A 17,896-nucleotide genomic window follows, 5' to 3' on the forward strand; every position below is an offset into this window, starting at 1 on the left:
CTGTGCTAAGAATACCATAAGGAAGGCCAAGTAAGGACAAAGTTTACAGCGACAACAGTCAGGAAGGCCAAGTAAGGACAAAGTTTACAGCGACAACAGTCTAGTCTAGCTCAAGTCACCTACAATGTCTAATTGTATGCCAAAGAGGCCTTATCAATCACAACTTTGTATGAATTGTTTCTTACACCAATAAATAAATAAACCATGCAAACTTTTTGTAATAAAAAAAATGACATTGAATATTTGTTCAGTCAACAAAATTGGGCCCACTCATATTTGTAACTTTTATTTTTTTCTGGCATGTAAAGTACAAATAATTAAACAATTCCATGAAAAAGTCTTCAAGCGTCTTCATCTGAAATCCCAGTAGTAAATATTCTAGACTAAACTGAAAGGTTTTACTTGTATTTGTATTTTTTTGTTTCTCATTGCTCATTTGGTCATGTCTGGAAGTATGACTGTATTCCACTACTTTGATCGTTTTCACTTTTTTTGATTTTGTTCTACTGTTCCAGGAAAAATGTAAGAAAAACATCACTAATAATATACTGCGTCCCCTCTTCTAAATAAATAGACACAAAATACAGTTGGTTGAGAAACAGAAGAACCACTCGCCCTTTCAAACAAGACCTTCCTGCTGCTTGTCATACATCAACAATAAACAAAATGGCTTCCCAGCTCATTTTGGCCCAAAACAGTCTCCTTGCACAAAATAATGTAGGTGCTCTTTATAAATACTCCCTAATGTTCCTTTTTAGGCAAGCATGAACAGGAAAGCATCTTGTGAGGGACAACCCCACCCCCTTCTTCTAGATCGAAGTCCCAAGTGAAATGAGAGGGCTAGTGTGGGGGGTGGGTGCTGTCCCGGGTCTCAGGGGCTGACTGAGCGGTTGAAAAAAACAAGACTGTGATTAGGTTAAATAATTAAAAGATTTTTCATTGAACAAGACAAACAGAACACAGGCAGTAAAGGCATAACATCTAGCACACAGCATGTATGTTTATACAGTTCAATTAGTTAAATATAGCAGTGCATTCTTTGACTATGGAGAACATTTCCAAATCAAACTTCTAAAGCTGTTTTTCTAGTTGTCCCCCTGTTTTTTTCCCCAAGAAACAAAATGGTGTAACCACAATTTTGGCAAAAAACTTAAATCTTTTAACCTTGCAAATATAACCAAAGAAACCATAAATATACACAAAACATACTTTATACGAGGCAATAATAATAATAATAATAATAAATAGTTTTTAAGTTAACAATAAGTTAAAACTACAAGCTTAAAGTCGCCCAAATAATACAAGTTTGTTGGCGCTATTTTGAATTTTTTCTGTTTAAATTATTTTTATGTTGCAACAAAAGCTACCACAGACTTTTACAAACACAATCGAACACAGTTTGATTGAACAAAAAGAATCTAACTAAGTCTAAAATCGGCATACACTTTAAAAAACTGCAACTAATTAGATAATGGAGAAAAAAAAGAACAAACTGTACCCAATGAAAGCAACCAAACATAATCTTGACCCATATGTGTGTTCTCTATGGCAACATCAACAACACAAATACACTCATTTAACAAGTGAGTCCTGATATGCAGTTGAAATCAATAAATTACAAGAGGAAAAAATAATCAGTCGACATGGGCTAAAAAAAAACTGATGATCTGTTGACAGTATTCCTTTCAAGGTCACTGAGGATTGCTCTGTTCAGTCGGAGCGTTTGAGCTTACATAGTCAGAGCACAAATTACGGGGGCTGAGGAGGTCGTTATGGAAATTTACAGATCACAGCTTTCGTTGGAGTTTTCCTAACGAGCCGGCTCATCCGAGCGCTGTTGGTCGTCTGATCTTGTTTTACTTGTTTGTTCCTTACGCTATTCCGCAAACCTTTTCAGTGTGACATTTAATTTCTTTTTTAAAAAATATATATCATTTGTTCTCAGTCAATATAAAAACAAAGCACATTGCACTTACTGTTCCATAGGAAAGTTTTTTTTTTGTCTTTTTTTTTAACATGATTATTGTTGTTGCTCGAGCGGTGTGTTTGGGGGGGGGGGGGGGGGGTGCGAGCGTGCGTGCGTGCGTGTGTGTGTGTGTGTGTGTGTGTGTGTGTGTGGTACTGTTTCCTATTCCTCGGCTCTCCTGTACATTTTGAGTGAAGGTGGTCTTTGAGTAGACTGCGTATGGAAGTTAATTCCAGGCTTTGTGGGTGGACTGCAATACATTGGACGGCTGTGATATCGGCCTCCCTAAAATCTAACGTACTCGATATTCAGGCGCTAATGCCCGACAATATTAGTGCTGTTAAGTAACAGCAGTGAGATCGACAGATGCTAGATTAGGTATGTGAAGCGTTGCAGTGATTTTATGGATCAAATCGATCGTGACACAAAGCAGATGATAGAAATGTCTGGGGAGGTATACTGTATCCAATGCCTCCCTTTATCGAGCGGTGATATGATTCATGGCTTGTTTCTGATATGCCTTTTTAGCAGTCCGTGTGTGCATAAAATGTGTGCAAATGGGATTTGCTCGCTGCTGTGATGTATCAGTGTATTGGAGCTTGGTGGATTTTAGGATCCACAAATGATGTGCGCAGTGGAGGTGATCAAAAGTAAGAACAGAAATTGTGGAGATAAATAACAGATTTGTACAGCAATTAATCAGGGTGGGGTGTGATATATTGAAGTTTCACTGACTTGCAAAGCAAACTCTTTGGCAAAAAAAAAATCAAATCTAAGGAATCGTGCTCAGTGTTCACCACAAGGCCGCATTGTCATTTCAAATCTGCGTGTATCCTATTTTGTATTTTTTTGCATTGCAAGCAGTGATTCATTTTGTCAGCCAGGCAATGAGATGGTCTCACCGCACCCTTTTTTTTTCCCCATCTGGGATTCGCGAGTCAGAGCCAACACGAAGCAACACTGTACATGAATTCAGCACAAGAGTGACTGAGCACTCAAAAGTTAGATGCTTGTCATACCACTAACGGTTCAGCTTGACCTATTTTTTTATGTCAGATTCTGACATAAAAAAATACAATCTTTTTCTTCTTGACTGTCAAGTTTGTCACCAAAACGTTAGCCATGGTCGAGCGGTTTAAGTTGGTGTGTGCGATACAGTGCTTCTTTGCCCCCTTCCCTAGATCCCCACCCGTACACCGCATGCTTGTTTCCCCTCCCTCTCACGCTGCAAACATCAGAGGGTTTAAAATAAAGCCATGCAATGTCCCAATTTTTTTTTCCAAGCTTAAGAATCTGTAAAAATTCAGCACAAGGTCTTGTTCCTTTGTATGTATAAAAATAGATTTATCTCTAATGTAATCCTTTCAAAGAGATCGTCCTCTTTGGCTAACACAGCGTCATTTAGAAAAGCAAAAAGCAAACATGTCTTGAATATAGTTGAACCTATTTAATCTATGATCATGTGCAGTTATCGAAAGACATTAGCTCCACTCCCTGGTAGAGCTCACACCTGCTCTGTGACAGACACTTCAGATAAGACGGGCCGACTTTAATGTTACATCAAGGGTGCCGTGAACAAATTCCACACCACTGAGTTGGAGATATTTTGAGAAACAGCAAGGAAATCATTGAGATACCGTCCTCTATTGTATAGACACAAGGGCAAGTATGAATGACACACATTTGTCATCTTGATGTTGCTCAGTTTTGTCTTGTGAGGGCAGGAGTTCAGCGGCTTTTAGGAAGCTACCGAGTTGTTTGCTAGGAATAAAACCGAGAAGTATTGGTCAAAGCTTCAGGGATGAGTAATTTCTCTCCTCGGGGGCTAATCTTTTTAACTCTGCTTGCAGTCAATGTTTGGTTCTTTAATTTGGAGCTGAAGTTTTTAGTTGGTGTTTTAACTGAAAAGACTAAACTTTATTTTGGAGGATTCTGTCTGGGGATGAGTCTGAGGAATAATAGCGGCACTCTCGAGGTGTTGCAAGTGTGTTATTTTTCTGCAGACCTGGTAACCCGTTGGTCAGTCTATCTTGTCTGATCTAAATGTATTTTTACTTTATCAGTCATGACCACAAGGACCTTCTCGTGTGTGGTAGCGTGCCAGCAAGAAGTTTGTGTTAGGTTCAATGTTTCCTAATGTTTTGGTCGCCTGAATCATCTCATGCGAAATTATGCACAGATGCAGTTAAAGAAAAAAAACAAAAAAAAACATTTCTGTCGCTCTGACAATCAATCCCAAGCCCGTCAGAGAGTTCCTAATGCACCCTCTCACTACTCAGCTTTGAGTTCACAGACAGTCTGCTTCTGTTTATTCCACCCTGAGGATAGATTAAGAATCATTTTTGCTCTAGTGGACTCGTCTTAGGTGTACTATCTTGTTTGGAGTGACACTGTAGGATGGGGGAGGGTTTGTTATGGCCTTCAGACTAGTTTTTAATTCCAGTTCCCAGATTCACAAGCTTACATAAAGGACAGTGGGTCGGAGCGAATAAGCTCACATGGGGTAGAGAATCTGCTTTTTGCTCGGCACCGCCTAAAGTAGGTAAGGAAACAGTTGTCAAGGTTTTTAGAAAATGCTTACATATACGGCTATTATTACCACCTTACACCTGTATATTGATAATATAGTTATATTTTTGATAGACGTATATAAGAGAACACTGTTTTAATTTCATTATCTTTGATCTTAAAAAAGTCACTGATTCAAAATGCCCAAGTGTAAACAAACAAAATAAAAAAAATAAAAAATAAATAAACAAAACAAAAAAGTGACTACATCCTCTCCAGCACGATACTGGCAGAGATTATAGGGGTAAAAGTTTGGGGTAAATTGCACATATTCGTTCAAAATTTTGATCGTTATTCTTTTTTTCTTTTGTTCTTCAGTTGCCATCATTTGCCTGAATTCAATCAAAGCACTCAGAAAGTACACATTCTTTGTCACATTCATTAGACTGTCTCCTAAATAGATAGCTCTTAACCCCTTACCCAACAAACCAGCTACGTACCCCTTCTAATTCAATCCAGGCAAAGACAGGAGAGGTCTAGCATGTTGTGGAAAGAACAGAAAAACTCCACTAGTGTGTTTGTTTGAAACTCTGACTTGTGGTTGCTTGCCTATGGATAGGTTTGGTCATGTGTGTTGGTATCTGTGTTTGCATGTGTCTGTGTTCTGCGATTATATATTGTGGATTTGTGTGCGAAAGCGTCAGAGAGAGACTCAGTCCAGGCCCATATATAAAGTGATGCCACAGGGGGCTCAGGTAGCCCCCCGGGCAGGTCAAAGGTGCTGGCGTCAATGGCCCCTCTCTCAGGCCTTGTGCTGCTTGCTGGTCTTGAAGGAAACCTGCAGCACGCGGTCGCCCAGGCGGTAGCCGTTAAGGCTCGCAATCGCCATGGCCGCCTCATCGTAGTTGGTCATGGTGACAAAACCGAAGCCCTTACATTTGTTGGTGGTAAAGTCACGGATGACCTTGACGTTGGTGACAGCGCCAAACGGCCCAAAGAGCTGCCACAGGACACTCTCGTCCGCCTCGGGCGACAGGTTGTACACGAAGATGCACCAGCCAGCTCCGGTGGGACCAGTGAGGTTGACGCCGGCAAGGCTGGTCATGCTGTCGATGGTGATTGGGGAGAATCTGGGGAAGAGAGTGGGAGAACTACCATGGGTGTCATTCTGAAGTTCCACGCAACATTCACTGCTCTACCCTATCTTTGATGACCATGTGTCTTTTAAGTTTGTAGATGCATAAGGAGTCACAGGAACCCCAACCCCATTTTATCCAGTAGTGGATATGCACCGCAGTGTCTCCAAACTACCTGCTTTTGTAACAAAATGACAGTGTGTCCCCCGAGACACAGACATCCACACAGTCTGCTTATTGTCTCTGCCGGCCAAAAGCCTGCTGCAAGAATCGAACACATGAATCACAATGTTCAACTGAAACCATAGTGTTGAACGAAACACAGAAACCTAGAGAGGGATGAAAAGGAAATTAAGAGTCAAATCATACAAAAACTGGAGCAAACAGACGTAAAAACGGAATCTGGTATGCCCATGCTGGTGGAAAATAGGGACATTAAAGCAACTGAAAGGACAATGTTAGTTTATAAATAAAAACGTGAATTATTTCGATCGATAAAATAAAACCAAACAAAAATAAGGTTAAACAAAGCCATGCCAGAATACCCTGCTGTGATGGGACTACGTGATTGCCGTTACAAGCTGTTGTCTGATTTCCAAGTCAGCAGATGGTATTCCGGGCACTTTGTTTGAGATTTTATTTTAGCATGGATGCTTTTGAAAGTACACCTTTTGGCATTTACCTCTTGACTCCGTAGCTGGCGTTTAGTAAATTGTCGAGTCTGCAACGCAAGAGGGAGAGTAAAGGGATGGAGAAGTTAGTTAGGAGATCTACAAGGCAGTGCTGGCCTTTCAGTCTACATGTACGTTGATTGCTGCTGCCAGCTGGCCTCCAGGGGACATCCTTCATTGCAATGTTGGACTAAACCATCCTACCACATTCTTTGGCTTCTGACTATTTTGTTGAATTGCCCAAATTAATTCCATTACAGATTTAAAGCATACCTTGTATCCCTGCTCATTTTACATCAAATGATTGGGGGAAAGGGGGGTGTACTGTTAAAAATGGCACGCCCGCTAGACCACTTTATAGACTCCCTTTAAAACTAATTGTAAATATAAAGAATATTGTAGTGAAAGCAGATTAATCATGTAAAATACATTCCAGTGACGTATTAGCAAGATCTGAAGGGTCAGCATGTATGGCAGTGATTATGAAAGTTGTGTTTTTATGGTAAGAATCTGGTCTCTTACATTGGTTTTGAGCTGTTATTTGGATCTGGTCCCTTTCCAAGAGAAGGGATCACGCTGCAGTTTAAAAGAAAGTCAGAGAAAAACATATTGCTTTAAGGATATGCACACTTAAAATGTTTTGACCACACAATTTCCTTAATATAAGGAAAACTGTGAATTGTGTGTCTGTTTTTAGGACATGGTCTGGACTACAAATGTTCTTGGGTTGTGGTACTCAATGGTATCTCGACGTGGCGAAAGAATGAATAAATTAAAGTGTAGTTGAGTGTTGATCATTGTCTACTACTCTTGAGAGACTGTTGAGTCATTAATGGTATTCCATTTTAGAGTAAAACTATGACTTTTGACACTGCTCACATTGTTATAAAAATGGCATTGCTTAAAAGAGTACGCTACCAATTTAGCATTTTCAGACTCATAATGAAAGGACCGAAATCCACCTAGCGCTGCAAATGGGTTAATTAAACCTGTTGACAGACCCACCAGTTTTTGTTTTTTTGTTTTTTTCCCAGGGACACCCTCATTCAGTTAAGTTCCACTTTAAGGAGACTAGCACAGTGACACCAACAAATGACATGCAACTTGGCCTGAAAACATCCTGATGATCCGGTGGGCGATGTGAGGATGTTCATTTTTCAGTACCTGAAACGCTGCGTCTGGTGGTGCAGGGGTCCCGTGTAGCGTCGGGCAGCGGTCTGATACAGCTGAGTCAGCAAGGCCTGGCCCGTCTTCTGGCTGGGGTTGTTGGCAAACTTGACAGTGATGGGCTCGGCAGCGCCCAGAGGCTTCTGTCCATTCAGACCCTTGATGGCCTCCTCCGCTTCGTTTCGTTTGTCAAACCGGATGAAGCCCACTCCTCGTGATATGCCTGCTCCGAATAAGAAAACACACCAATGTCACTACCTTGGCATCCAGGACAGGTTTCTGTGAAATAATCCTTAAAAAAAAAAGCTAAATAGAGTTGATTTGTGCTAATGTGAAATAAGGCTATACCTGTAACTTGGTCCACTAAAATGCGCGATGTGATGATACGACCATATTGAGAGAAGAGTTGTTCCATATCCTTCTGGCTCATGGTCTTAGGGAGTCCACTGACGTAAAGGTTTGCATCACGAATAGAAGCAGAGCTTGGCCGTGCATATGATACCTATATGAATTACACAATCCTCAACAAATCAGGAAATACAAAACTTTTTTTTTTCTGAATCAAAGTACGAAATCAGTAACCTGTGTGTCACTGTCTCTTCATAGATACAAACACGCGATAATGCACCGTGACTATTGCAGCCAATTAAATCAGTTGGGTGCCTCTCGTCCACAATATGAGTCAATACTTTTAATGCTCCAAACCAACACAATAATAAGCCTTAAGTGTTTTGTTACTAAACTACTTCTCTGGTGCATCTGTCGTTCTATCCCACTTCCCGCCCCTTCTGTTGGTTTGCTTTCATAACGTTTCAGAGAAACGTCTGATTGTAAAAAAACAAAACAAAACAAAAAAACAATATGTTCTTGTGTGCAAGCACGACTGAGAGATAGCCCAGCTCAGCACGTCGTCGTGCTCGTCATGAGTCTTGTGTTTGAGACAGAGTACGTGTTGTCTGAGCTGCCTTCCCGAGCCCTGCCTTTTTTCCTTTGTCTCAATCCTCCGGGGGGAACAGCCCTACTGGCAAACAGCAAACAGGGTAAATGCATCGCAAGACTCGCCGGATCCTTGACAACACTTTAACTCAGGCTTGTTACGCTCAAGATCCTCACCGATATGATTAGCTAAAAAGTCTGCAAACGTTCTATATAGTTTTCCAAATGAATGAAAAGAATCATATTTAGCAATGACTACAGGTGTTCACCAAACACCAAATGTCTATTGTGCGCACTGTGTAAGCAGGAGGGTTGTGCGGCACAGTGATTAGGGTGCTCTGGACAAGCTGGGTGGGGAGGGGTGAGCGGCTACATTAGGGGATCAGAGGCTGCCCTATAATTAACCCTCTCCCTGCCTCTCCTACAGTACAGATGGTGCCTGAGGCCCATATGGCCTCTAATCCTGTCAGCTCTACCCCCTACCCCTCTACTGCTGCCCCTATATTACAAGGACTTGCCCCCCCTCCCCATCTCTATTCATGCCTCATGCAAAACCTGAGTAAGGAAATGGGAGAAAGGACCATCACATTATCAAGGAACCCAAACTGCAAAAACAAAAATAATGTGATCACTATTAAAGGACAGGCTCATCAGTACAGAACATATCAACTTTAGATACTAAACCAATCCAATTTCATATTTTGGCCTACGTTGACTTTTTCCTTGCAGCTGCAGTCATGAATCAAAAATTAGTACTTCATTCGCCGACAGCTGTTAGACAATCACCTGCTCTGCTCAACAGGAGATTTGATATCTTATAAGTGCTGCACTTTGCCCCGATAATCTTTGAACTCAACTTAGAGGGGGCGGATGACAGGATGGCGGCGATTAATAACGTGCTGCCTACTTTCCCTCATCTGATTCGGGGACCAAAAAAAGAGAGACCTAATTAGCCCCGATTGGAGGCAGATGGGGGTAACCTGGCCTGACCCTTCGTGCACCACAGCAAGGCTTCCTAATTACATTTCCATCACAATAACCTTGGCATGCTTTCTGACCTCCGCTTGCTCTGTCCTGTTTCACCCTTTTCTCCCACTTCCCTTTGTTCTCCTTGCTGCTGCCTTCTGCCTCCTCCCCTCCCTGCTGCCATGTCTGTCATCACCTCCCTCAAGTCCCTTGATGAAAATCTGCACTTTATATTTGTTTGGCGTGGATTTTTTTCAACATATGCTCCATTGTAGAGTTCCTCTCACCTTGATTGTTTTAGTCTGTAGTTTGAGACCATTGAGTGTGTTAATGGCCTTGTCTGCGTCGTTCGGATCCACGTAGTTGACAAAGCCATACCCCAAACTCTGACCTTGAGAAAAAGTGGTGTTAGAGATTCCAAAAGAAAAAAGCTGGTACATAAAGACGGAATGACTACCTGTTATCTTGTCCCTGACCAACTTGCAGGACTCGATCTCCCCGATGCTACCGAACAGGCTCTTGAACTCTTCCTGCGTCATATTCTGGGGCAGGTAGTTGACAATCAGGTTGGTTTTGCTGTCGTCCGTGGCGCCGTTGGTGCTGATGACTGGGCCGTTGGGCAGACTGGTTCCGCTCGGACCGTTGGACACCTGGGTTTCCATGGTGCTGATTATCTGCTGAGGGAGACTGCGGCGTCAGATAGGCTGACATTTTGTATGGTGTACAAACGCTGATGGTAACCATACAGATAAGCACGCACACACATAAAGAGTGGCTTCCCTCTTTGTCCTTGTCTCAGGGAAAGGTCAGGAATCAGCATTGCTAAAATGGAGATGGATGAGCAGGCTGATTTAATATACAGCCCCCCGCCTCCTCCCCACTTCTTCTCTTCCTGCCTCTGGTCCTGCAGATGTCACAGTCCCTTTTTCCTTTCACCACCCCTCCCCCTGCTCACTTCTAGGGTCAAACACCATTACATCACGCCAAAAGATGGACAGTGGTAATATAGTGCATGGGGGAGAATGATACCTAAGGTGGCTCACAAGCAAGATTCTAAACAAAGAAAAACAATTTTTGCACCCATATGTGCAGGTGGAGTAAGCGTTGTACCGGTACCATATTTGTGTCTGTGTGTGTTGCCCTGTATTGTGTTGCTTAATTTGTTCCACGGGGGATTCTCAAGTAACAGCTGTGTGGTCAGAAACGAAACTTCCTGCTCCACTTTTTTTTTTTTAAGTTCTCCCTCTAGCTCGCTCACTTGCCTGTCTTAGTCTCGTTTTTTCCCAGCGCAAAAAGCCTGCTGCAAACACAACATTGCCACATTTTCTGTGGCGCACGCTTGTTGTGTATATAAATATACAAACCGAAGACAATCCTGCAAGTCTCTTGGCGCGGTGCGACCTCAAATTGCAACCTGAAAACATCAACCCAAATTCTACCCATAATATTCTCAGTGTACGTAATATGAGCTATGAATTATTTGAGCTGACTGCTGGCCATTCTGGCATGATCATTATGTTATACCACATATTATACAGCTTTATTTAAACTTCTAAAGGATTGTTAAAAAAAATAAAATAAATGAACATTTAGATTTAGGGCAATTTTTATATACTGGTACGATGTGTGGTGATGGTCAAAACGAGAGTTTCTGGACCTTTCCCTCCATTATGTATTTCTAAGCACATACATAAAGTGTGTGCTATGTCCTCACATCTCTTCCAACATCTATGAATGGCTTTGTCTAACCTGCCTCTTACCCTCATCATTGCAACCTGCAGCCTTCCTCCCAGCCTCACCTCCCGTCAGGTTGCCTGGGCAACCGCCCCTCAAAGACTGCATTGTGTCTAATGGCCGCCTTGCGTGGCTTTTTCTTTCTCCAAGCTTGTGTCCGCTTATATTGCGGCTAATACATGCCCGGTAATAAGACCTTTTCTCCTTTGTGTATTCTGATGTTACACTGCAAGCACGAACATGCAAGACAAATCAAAGATGACAGGGAACTTGGTACGTGGGGACAATTTGGACATCCTAAAGATACCGTGCAGCACTCTGTTATGTTGAGAAGCTGATACCCCTCAGTCGTTGCTGTGCTTCAATTACTTGTAAAACACGTCGATGAGAAATGCGCTTGTATTCGCTACAATTCAAACTTCCCTTGCATTGTTATGTGATGTGACGCGGCCTACTAACAGGAATATGAGCAACTGCGTGTGTCCCAAATATGACAAAAGCATTCTAAGTGGAGTGGGGCTAGAACATATTTGGGCAGTGAAAAGAGTAAAATGTGAGAAGCTGGCCTCAGAGATTAGCAGTTGCAGCCAGCGCCGCAGATTAAGATTTCCATCTAGAGGATGCTTTACTCCTTTAATAAGCCTTTTAGGGGATTACTTCGTCTGTGAAGAATCAGAAATCAGATGATTGTGAGTTTGCTTTGCAGCAACACCCCCGTGTCAGGCTTATAATTACATGAATAATCATAAATAGGACTATAAATGTTCCCTTTAGTGGCACTGGGAAGGTCTGTTTTGATTTGGCCATCTTTTCCTGCCATCCACATCAAAACATATCCCCTGTTTGCTAACTAATAACAAATCCTAAAAATGATCACTTATAAACCCTCTTTTAAGATTTTTAATGAATTCAATTTGTTATGCTAGTGCTGTGTGGCCCACACCACCGCTGCGCTTCCCCCACCCCCTTCTATTTTGGGGTTCTGTGAGATCTCCCTTAATATTTAATCTACTGCATCAGCATCGCCTACACATGCTCCCAGACTCGCACGCAAACACGAGGCCAGCCTCCTCTTGCACACCCAGCCAGACTTGCACGCAAACACAAGAGTCCTCCTCCTCCTGCCTCTCTCGCTGCCAAGCTCACGCACGGCCTACACTCGGAGATCACCCAAAAAAACAAAAATAATCATAATAACAAACAAAAAGTGAGCCGCTGCATGACTACACCTAAAAGCAGACTTGTTTTTCGTCTCTCCCGCTCTCCCTTCCTTTGAGTAGCATGTAAACAGGCCTGCCAATTCACTTCTGCTCCAAATGCAGCGCGGCACTGCAGGCTATGTGATATACACTGGAAGTCATCACACGTTATGCGCACTGTGTGAATCACTAGAAACTAAATGAAACTGAGATGTGAAGTGAAGGAAAAACGTGTAGCGACCATCAGGAGAGTCATCTATTCTTTTTTTGTTGTTGTTGTATTATTTTTTTTTAAATCAAGTGACACGAGAAAAAGCTATTGTATTTGATACTTTCATGTTGAATTTTCAAAGTTTCATATTTATTATAGTGTCTGCCACAAAAATAGATACCTGACCACATACTTAACTTACTAGAAATAAATAAATTTTGTTTGCTTGTACTCCAGTACTATTTCTTTTTATGTAAAGAATGTATTATTATGAGTATGCACAGATCCACATATACAATATTTAAAAATATTCCTACAAATTACTTTAAAGTGCAATACTGACCTTGAAAAGGGGGCATTTAACACCTGCACTAATAAGCCCTTTCCATGTAATATAAATGCAAGTCCATCTTATTCTATATTATTTCCTTCTTTTGCCAACTCGAAATGCATAGTAGGCTGATGTGTAAATGAGCCGTCTAAATAACACAGATTACGGGATTATCCCGAACAAAGGGCATTAGGGACACTCTCCGTACTTTAAGGGATTATTGTGGCAGCTGTTAAAAAAAAAGAAAAATAAACGGCGACAGGAGTCACTGCTCATGTCAACCACCTAAAAAGAGCTCTTTTTGAAACAAAAGTCAAAACAAAGGATAGCAGCCAAATGCTGCTTTCATAAAACGGCAGCTCACTGAAATACTATTCAGTGCTGAGCGCTATCCAGCGTGCTGAAAAAAAGGGAGTGGCCATTTGACATCTTTATCTCCTGCTCACTCCTTTTATTAATTATGTAAAAGTACATTTCTTAATTTTCTCTCTATTGAATGTAACCTTCACCGTGCCAGGCCTCCATGTGCTTCGTCCCCTCCCTATGAGCTCTGCAGGCATTCACCACGCGAGCAGCAGTCGTTTTGCTGAATAAACGTATTGACAGGCCCAAACAAAAGAGCCACCCGTTCCTCCTCTTTTCCCTCTTGCACAGGCCGCGGCGGCACTATGAATATTAATGCCAACAGTGGCGCTTTGTGCGTGTGCGTGGCGGCCAGGCGGGGGACTGCGGGACAATGACTCTTACAGTCAAGTCTAAAAACAAAATCAATCCGATATCTATTTTCACTCATTTAATGTTTATATGAGTAAGGGATGTATAAGCAGAAAAATGTTAACCTTTAGCCTCCTACAGGCTTCATTATATTTCTCTGACTGTTGATATAATCCAATAATGTAACTCACTGCTTATATAACGTAATTATGTGTCTTGTCCATGCCTCTTCACTGGAAAAAATGTGGATTAGAAATTAATTTAACATGGCTTTTAAATCACGGGGCAATATGATATATATATATTTTTAACCAAAATAGCCAATGTGACTGTTTCAGGGCCACGGTGGCTTTGGCTCGTCCTTGTCCTTGAATTGTGTAAGATCCTCGGGAAGGTTGTCTGACTCAATGCTTTTCTCGTCGCTTTGGCACTGCGGTAGCGGCGTTGGAGGAGGGCTGCGGCCCGTGTGTGTTCATTTGGGGGAGGAGGGGAGGGGAAGGTGGGGGTGGGGGGCGTTATGTGGTTAAAAAAAATAAGGGGGGGGGGGGGGTGCACTGTCTCTGTCCGTGTGTGATAGGTATAGAGATTGGGGATGATTGTTATAAAATGCTCCAATTATAATTACGTTATGCAGTCAAATTATGTTGTACCTGAATTTGTATTAACACTACAATTCAATATAAGTTAAAAAACAAACAAACAAACAAGTCATTGAATTGAAGTGGAGAGTGGACAGTGCAGTGTGGACATCACGCCAAGCTGTTCTTATAAAGGCCCGGGTGTCCATCCTGAGACACACCCAAAAAATGGACCAGAGGCCACAAAGCCGAACCAATTCCTTCCTGAATCTCTCAATTTTTTTTTTTTTTTTTACTACCAAGCGTGGCCGCCATGTGTTGTATTTTATAGAGGAAACTAAAATGGAGACCGCTTTACTCTCTTTGCTCTCGCACGCTTACGTCGTCATTTTTGAATTATTCCTTTTGAGAGAAGCAAAGGATGTGTAATGTCTCTCCTCCCCCAACATGGAGTGACTCAACCTTTTTTCTTTTTGTTTTTTTGTTCCTTTCCTTTCCTTGCTGGATAGAGCAGCCTCCAAGGCATCACGTTTTGTCTCCGGCATCCTTGTGATGCATGCGCCGGGACAAGGAATCCAACTCCCCGCCCTTCCCTCTGCCTCTCTTTTATCCCGTTTGTGGAATTCTATATTGCCATTAATAGAGGCGACACGAAAAGTGTCCAATCTAATAGGGATGAATAAATACGAACGTATGCAAAAATTGCAGCATATCCATGCCTGCTTGCGTCCCAGGTTTGCCCATGTTGCCTTATGTGTTTACACTAACTGCTGCGAGATGGCCACATCACATGTGCACACGCTATGACAGTGTAGCACACACATGAACACAAAGGGGCTGGAGAGACACAACATGCAGTCCCAGCATCCCCCCGCAGCCGACATGGAGAAAACGAGAAAAACTGAAGGCATACGTACAGTAACCATTCTTGACGTGCAACGACAAGGAAATCTAGGTCCCTCTTTTCTGCGGAAGCTCGGCGGCGATCTTTCGGTGCTCTGCTCGCACGGCTCCCCTCTGGAGTTCCAAAAATCAAAAGAAAAAAAAAAAAAGATAAAAAAAAATACAAATTGGGGCCTGACGGAGGGTCTCAGCCTGCGGAGGTTGTATGGGGGTCCTCTATAGGATGAAAAGGAGGAGAAAGGGGTTCACTGCAGGACGACGGCGGAGGAAGAGAAGAACGTTCTCTCCGATGCTGGAGGACGATAATAAAAAAAATAGTAGAGTGGAGAAGCAGTGATCCTCGGCAGGGTGTGTCCAAGGATGGGAGGAGGAGGATGATGATGATGAGGGGGAGGGGGGGGGCCTTCTGCTTCGGAGTGTTTTTTTTTTTTTTTTTTTTTTTTTTTTTTGCGTGTGTTCGATTCCCTGCTCGCCTTGCAGTCTCCTTCTGCGCCTCTGCTGCAATGTTCTTTTATGTGCGCTTCTGCCTGCCGTAGTCAGCCACTGATTGGCTAATTGTACAGGGAGGGTACTACACAGCGGCCATTGCCATGCGCTCCTCGCCCATTATCCCCTTCAGGAGAGAGATCACCGAAAGCCCCCAACCTCCACCCACCCACCACCGCCACACTCCAACCCCCCTCCCCCCTCCTCCTCCATCGCTTCCCTCCCTGCCCTTCCATCACTCCACTGCCTGCTTCTCAATGCCCGTCCTTTCTTCCTGGCCCCCACCCCCTACCTCTTCACACACACACAGAACTGAGTGAATAGGACTCCACCTGCACTGGCGGAACAGATGGGTGCAGCACTTGTCCCTTCTTCCTTCCCCTCCCCTCCCTTGCATCCTCCATTTCAATCTCACTCCTCAGGCTTAGCGAATACACTTTTCGACAAAAAGGAAAACGCATGGCAAGGCCGCGGAAAATGTGTCCATGTGTGAACGCTGGCTAAAAACAAAAGCACGGAGAAGTTGCGATGCGCGAGGCAGATGGCGAGCCATCAGGGGGTCAGGTGCAGACGTGGGAGTAACAAATTAGAACCCCCATCACATCTCCTGCTAAATGTGTTCAAAGTCCAAAATGTTGGACCGAAACGGCTCTCGGCCAAAATGTGGCCGGCAGTGATTTTGTGTTTACTTAACGGCGTCCCGGCGCGGACCTTCCCAGGGAGTTCTGGTCGCAGGTCCACCCACCTCTCAACGCAGTCCAGGCTGAGTGCTCACTGAGACATGCTGTTTGGGCTCATCTATAATGCAGGCCCCTGCCCTGAGACATCATGTGTGACAAATGACCTATTTCTGTGCAGACCCCCATAGGGCCCTGACCTGAGGGGGTGGAAAGCTACCAGTGCGTAAATCAGTGTGTGTTTGTTTTTTTGCAACTTCCGCCAAGGAGGTTATGTTGTTAGTGCTGTTTCATGGTATGTTATTTAGCAGTATTAGCTTTGGATCACTAATGAGGGGTACTTTCCAGTTTGGTGTGGATCCAGTAGTTTTGTGATAGTACATTTTCCATGATTTAATTGTGAATATTATAGGATTCATGATGAAATACAGTCATATGCAGGTGGTGGGTAACTGTACAGTTTGATGGAACCCTGCATGTTTTAGAGGTTTCTCTGCTCAGCTGTATCACATAATGATAATACAGCTGTATCATATAATGAGGATCATTATCAGGTTCCTGCAGAGCTTGCGGATGAGTCAGGTGTGTTTGAGGAGGGAACACCTCTAAAACACGCAGGACTGCGGCCCTCGAAGACTGGAGTTTGAGACCTGTGCTTTAGAGGTATTCAATCTGCATCGACCTACAGTACACTGTAGAGGCCAAATGTTTGGACACACACATATCTCATTCAATGCGTTTGCTTTATTCTCATGACTATTTACATTGTAGATTCTGACTGAAGGCATCAACACTAAGAATGAACACGTGGAGTTATGTACTGAACAAAAAAAAAAAGGTGAAATGACTGAAAACATGTTTTAGATTCTAGTTTCTTCAAAATAGCCACCACACACTCTGATTACTGCTTTGCACGCTCTTGGTATTCTCACCCCTGGGAACTCCTTCAATACAGTTGGAAAACCATTTCAGGTGACTACTCTTGAAGCTCATCGAGGGAATGCCAAGAGTGTGCAAAAAAATCAAAGCAAAGAGTGACTGTTTTGAAGAAACTAGAACATAAAACGTGTTCATTCATAGTTTTGATGCCTTCAGTGAGAATCTACAATGTAAATAGTCACGAAAGTAAAGAAAATGCATTGCATGAGAAGGTGTGTCCAAACTTTGGCCTGTACTGTGTCTTGAGAGGCAGGCTATTGGTTAATGTTACTAAGGAACAAGAGGAGGTGATAGTGCTAGAAATGGTCAAGATAAATAACAATTATCATTGTTGGCCACGTCTCAGAGACACACATTTGTCCGAGTAAGAATTTTAGTGCAGAGCCAGAAATTTTCCCACACCGTAAGCATTTCCAGATTGTTTTTTTTTTTTTTTTTTTTTTTTTTTTTTTATCCAAATTTTACTATGCTGTGTAAGTTTACAATTAAGTAGTGAAAATATTGCCAAAAGCATCATTTAAGGTATCTGAAAATCGCTGGTGTCTGGCCAAAACCTTGTACCTCTTAAATCGGCACTTTTCAGGAGACCCCAAAAATGGTACGTTTGTTCAACCACTGACATTGCATCATCAAAGAGAGCAAGCCATTTTCAATACTTTGGATTGGATAATAATTCGTAAAAATGACACCCACACGTGTGGACTGACCGAAATATTAAATTTGCCTAATTGTAATTCGTGTGGTTTCGGCCAGCGATATGTAACCATATGTATG

At 42.7% G+C, this 17,896-nt stretch overlaps 1 protein-coding gene across 14 annotated transcripts; it reads right to left on the reverse strand.

Moving 5' to 3' along the window:
* Positions 1-270: 270 nt before the first annotated feature.
* On the reverse strand, positions 271-15,434 carry elavl3 (ELAV like neuron-specific RNA binding protein 3). Of its 14 annotated transcripts, none has more exons than XM_077496501.1 (8): positions 15,035-15,434; positions 9,808-10,027; positions 9,638-9,741; positions 7,797-7,950; positions 7,446-7,671; positions 6,804-6,857; positions 6,293-6,331; positions 271-5,625 (listed from the first exon to the last, which is right to left on the reverse strand). In XM_077496501.1, exons 1-8 carry the CDS (start codon positions 15,041-15,043, stop codon positions 5,277-5,279), a joined length of 1,155 nt encoding a protein of 384 aa, XP_077352627.1. In that variant the 5' UTR covers positions 15,044-15,434; the 3' UTR covers positions 271-5,276. The 14 variants fall into 14 exon arrangements, with proteins under 14 accessions (XP_077352627.1, XP_077352636.1, XP_077352609.1 ...); XM_077496510.1 differs by having other exon boundaries at positions 271-5,604; positions 7,446-7,674; XM_077496483.1 differs by having other exon boundaries at positions 7,446-7,674.
* Positions 15,435-17,896: the final 2,462 nt, after the last annotated feature.

This window comes from Festucalex cinctus, chromosome 1 (genome assembly GCF_051991245.1).
Source record: "Festucalex cinctus isolate MCC-2025b chromosome 1, RoL_Fcin_1.0, whole genome shotgun sequence".
Lineage (NCBI taxonomy): Eukaryota > Metazoa > Chordata > Actinopteri > Syngnathiformes > Syngnathidae > Festucalex > Festucalex cinctus.

Coding starts and splice junctions, on each gene's coding strand:
- elavl3 (XM_077496483.1), bottom strand. Junction 6,332..6,803: donor AATAACAGCTCAAAACCAAT/GTAAGAGACCAG, acceptor CTTGCGTTGCAG/ACTCGACAATTTACTAAACG. Junction 5,626..6,292: donor GCCAGCTACGGAGTCAAGAG/GTAAATGCCAAA, acceptor CACCCATGGTAG/TTCTCCCACTCTCTTCCCCA.